The sequence below is a fragment of the Mauremys reevesii genome, linkage group 1 (genome assembly GCF_016161935.1).
Source record: "Mauremys reevesii isolate NIE-2019 linkage group 1, ASM1616193v1, whole genome shotgun sequence".
NCBI lineage: Eukaryota > Metazoa > Chordata > Testudines > Geoemydidae > Mauremys > Mauremys reevesii.
The window spans coordinates 1,579,762-1,584,322 of NC_052623.1; the positions used below are offsets into that span (position 1 = coordinate 1,579,762).

At 47.2% G+C, this 4,561-nt stretch overlaps 1 protein-coding gene across 1 annotated transcript; it reads left to right on the forward strand.

The window, feature by feature from the left end:
• The first annotated feature begins 2,693 nt into the window (after window positions 1-2,693).
• On the forward strand, window positions 2,694-3,647 carry LOC120375050 (olfactory receptor 52M1-like). Its single transcript, XM_039495635.1, has one exon. The coding sequence runs from the start codon at window positions 2,700-2,702 to the stop codon at window positions 3,645-3,647; it is 948 nt and encodes a 315-aa protein (XP_039351569.1). The 5' UTR covers window positions 2,694-2,699.
• The last annotated feature ends 914 nt before the right edge of the window (window positions 3,648-4,561 follow it).

Here is a 4,561-nt window from a genome sequence, read left to right on the forward strand (position 1 = left end):
TGGTTGACCACAATGACCCCTAAATCCTTTTCAGGGTCCCTGCATTCCATAATGCAGTGATCTAGTCTGTGAGTCCGGCCTGCATTGTCTCTTCTGAGACAATAACTTTTCATGTGACTGTATTTGTATGGGCCTATTCTCCCAATCAATCAGTATGCCTGCCCTGGCCTCCTCATTGTAACCAGTGATTTTCTGTTTCCTTCCAAATCATTGATGAAAATGTTGAATAGCATCGGACCAAGAACTGATCCCTGCAGAACCCCATTAGAAACACCCCCATTCATCCCCTTGACAACTGATTTCTGAGATCTGTCAGTTAGCCAGTTTTTAATCCACTTTACATGTGCTCTGCTGATATTGTAGAGTGTTAATGTTTTATCTGAATGTTTTCACCTAATGAATACGTCTCAGAGAAATTGAAGTTTATTGTATCTGCACAGTTCATTTGATCAATGAAATATGTACTCTCATTAAAGGATGAAACCAGTTTTATTTGACAAGACCTGCTTTTGATAAACCATGTTGTTGACTGGCATTAATTATATTACTAGACTTTTTTTTTAAACTAATCTCATACCAGCTTTTCCGTTGTTTCTTAACCTTGTCAAATCTTTTTCTTTTAAATTCCTCTTTTTTACTAGTTTACATTTAACACAGAACTGTCCTGTAGTTGCCTTTTTTTTTGTTTTTTGTTTTGTTTTTTTGTGGCTCTGCAGCTGACAGATTGTGTACTTCTACTTCCCAAGGAGATGTGTGGTGGTTCGGTCAGTTCGTACCGCTGGTGTTCATAACTCTAAGGTTCTATGTAGATGCTGTTTAACATTCTCCTTGGAAGCTAATGGACTGGAGACTATTCCATCACCTCATGTGATAGCAGCCCCTCATACTGCTTCTTTCCAAATGCAGAACAAAACTATTTCTGCAACACATCTATGTTTTCTGCAACATTAAGAAGTTTCCTTTCTCCCTCTAGGAATTGGCCTAAACCTTTTCCAGGATTTCTTTTGTTCTTAATATATGTAATAACCTTCTATTTGTTGTCCTTAGCCTCACCCAGGGGCGGCTCTAGGCACCAGCAAAACAAGCTGGTGCCTAGGGCGGCAAAATTTAGGGGGCGTCCCCTGCTGCCGGGGGGGGGTGGCAGGCTGGGCGGGCGGACCTGCCGCAGTCATGCCTGCGGGAGGTCCACCGGAGCCCCGGGACGACTGGATCTGCCGCAGGCATGACTGCGGAGGGTGCGCTCGTCCCGCGGCTCGGCTGGACCTCCCGCAGGCATGACTGTGGCAGCCTAGAGCGGAGCCGCTGGACCCGCGAGCCGTCCGCAGCCGCGGGAGGTCCAGCCGAGCCACGCGGGACCAGCGGTCCCTCTGCAGTCATGCCCGCGGGAGGTCCGCTGCTCCCGCGGCTCCGGGGCGCCTCCCGCGCATGACTGCTTGGGGCGGCCAAAAAGCTAGAGCCGCCCCTGGCCTCACCAAGCATGGCTTTTTCCCTGATGTCAGTAGCTGTTGCTTATCAATTTCCATAACTTCCAATTTGTATTGCTTGCTATCTATTTTCCTTTTTCCCCATTTCTATACATTGCTTTCCCGGCAAATTCCTGCCTTCACTTTGCCACTGAATTGGGTTTTTAGCCAAAGATCTCCACCTCCTTGACTGTGGAATCGTGACTTTTCAGCTATCAAATAAACTTTTCTTAAAGAACTCCCAAGTTTCATTCCCATTTTCCTGTGTAATATTTTCGTCCCAATCAGGTTTCTTGGTAATTTTCTTCAGCTTTGGGGAATTAGCCCTTTTGAAGCACTAAGTGTCTATAGATATTACTGGTTGGGAACTGTTCTCTGTTTCTCTAATTGAATGTAATCAGTTCTATTCTTTCCCTCTATCATATGCCTCCATTAGTGTCTCTTCTCTAAAGTAAACTATTCCAGATTTTTCAGTTTGTCGGCATATGGCAGCCTTCCCCATTCTCAGAGCCTGTCTCAGAAATCCTCTTTATAATGCTGTATCCTCTTTAGAGACTGGGTGACCAAAACTGAGCACATCTCCAGAGCAGGTTTTCTCCATCCCATTTCTTAGGCATCCAAACATTGTCTTTGATTTGGCCACAACTGCCAATGAGTATGTGTTTTGTTGATCTGCTGTCAATGACCCCCAGGTCTTTTCCCCGAGGTGTTTTCTGGTTGGGATGTTTCTCCCTGGTACATGTCTTGGCAAAGGTTTGATTTTTTTTACAATCTCAGATTTTTAGCAACCGGGTGAATGGGGAACTCCCTACAGCATGAAATTTCTAGCCTGGCTTTCATTGCATTAAGGAAAAACGATGGATAACCAGTATCTACACTCGCGTTTCCTGCTGGTGCCTATTAAGGTTTCCCACACCACGACATGTAGATTTATTGATGAATGGAGCACCATCAAATATGGAATTGGGATTAGTAGGGCCAGTTGTTCATAATTCATTTATCTGAATAATGAAAATGTCATTGTTCACTGTGTGTAGAGCGACCAATCTGCTTCACCCCTGAGAACAGCCTCCAGTAGTGCATGCAGTGTCTCATGTTAACATTGTCTCTCCATACAGGCTTTAGTATTTTGACCATCACCCTAGAACCTGGGCACATACAGGAAGTCTGAGCAACGTATGGTACGTGCAAGAGACATCGTTCTGCCTCAGATTTGGACACCTTCTCCTATACTCCATGTCAGATTCCAACACAACCGAGTTCACCAACCCCTCCACCTTCATCCTGCTGGGCATTCCTGGCCTGGAGATGGCCCATGTCTGGATCTCCATTCCCTTCTGTGCCATGTACATCATAGCCATCTTGGGGAACTTCACCATCCTGTTCATCGTGAAGACCGAGCAGAGCCTGCATGGGCCCATGTACTATTTCCTCTGCATGCTGGCTGTCAGCGACCTGGTCCTGTCTACATCCACCCTACCCAAGACGCTGAGCATCTTCTGGTTCAATTCCAGGGAGATCGATTTCAGTGCCTGCCTCACCCAGATGTACTTCATTCACTGCTTCTTAGTGGTTGACTCTGGGATCCTTGTGGCCATGGCTTTGGATCGCTATGTGGCCATCTGCCATCCCCTGAGACATTCCACCATCCTGACAAACCCTGTGGTGGCAAAGATCGGCCTGGCCGTGGTGCTTCGTGGCAGCATGCTCATTCTGCCCTATCCCTTTCTGGCAAGGCGATGGCCATATTGTAGAACCAACATTATCCCCCACTTGTACTGTGAGCACATGGCCGTGGTGAAACTGGCCTGTGCCGACATCCGCATCAGTAATTACTACAGCCTCTCTGTCGCCTTCTTGGTGACTGCTCTGGATGTGTTTTTTATCACTGTGTCCTATATCCAGATCCTCAGGGCCATCTTCAGCCTCCCCACAAAGGACGCCCGGCTCAAGACTTTTGGGACCTGTAGCTCCCACCTATGTGTCATTTTAGCCTCTTACATCCCAGCTGTCTTCTCTCTCCTCATGCACCGGTTTGGCCACAATGTGGCCCTACATTTCCACATTCTCATGGCCAACGCATACCTGCTCGTGCCCCCCGTGCTACACCCCATCATCTATGGGGTGAGGACCAAACAGATCCGGGACAGGCTGCTACAGCTACTGAGTCATAAAGGGATGTAAAATTTTCTCCTGGTGCTCTGGCTCTCATACCGAGCTCTGTGCAGAGCTGGCAGGTGACAGGGTGTGACGGAGCGATTCTGGCAGGACCCAACTGAGAGTGCCAAATCAGGACCAATTGCTCAAACAGGGCAGTCACAGCCCTAGGCTGGGGGTTTTCCACCTCTAAGGCAAACCAAACCAGCCAGACAAAAGGACTTTGGTCTCACCCCACTGGCTAACCACAAGTCACACAAGCAATTTCCTTAGACACTCCAGTCTCCCAGTATCACCACCAGTGCACTCGTCCTGGGGATGAATGGTTATGAAAACCAACACCCCAATAAAAGAAAAAGGTTCCCTCAATCCCAAAGGACCAAGCCCCAGACCCAGGTCAATATACACATCAGATCTTACCCACAAATCACGCTGTTGCCAATCCTTTAGAATCTAAAATCTAAAGGTTTATTTACAAAGGGAAAAAGGTAGAGAAGAGAGGTAGAATTGGTTAAGTGGAATCAATTACATACAGTAATGGCAAAGTTCTTAGTTCAGGCTTGCAGCAGTGCTGGAGTAAACTGCAGGTTCAGATTAAGTCTCTGGAAAACATCCCCCACTGGGATGGGTCCTTCAGTCCTTTGTGCAGAGCTTCAGTTTGTAGCAAAGTCCCTCCAGAGGTAAGAAGCAGGATTGAAGACAAGATGGAGATGATGCATCAGCCTTATATAGACTTTTCCAGGTGTAAGAATCCCTTTGTCCTCACGGTGGAAACTTACAGCAAAAATAAAATGGAGTCTGGAGTCACATGGGCCAGTCCCCGCATACTTTGCTGAGTCACAAGGCGTGTCTGCCTTCTCTCCATGGGTCAATTGTGTAGCTGATGGCCCTTTAATGGGCCATCAAGCCAGCTATGCCGGGCTAACATCAGCTTTGTCTGG

Bases quoted from the DNA above. Each gene is read 5' to 3' on its own strand.
- LOC120375050 (XM_039495635.1), top strand. From the start codon at position 2,700: ATGTCAGATTCCAACACAACCGAGTTCACCAACCCCTCCACCTTCATC.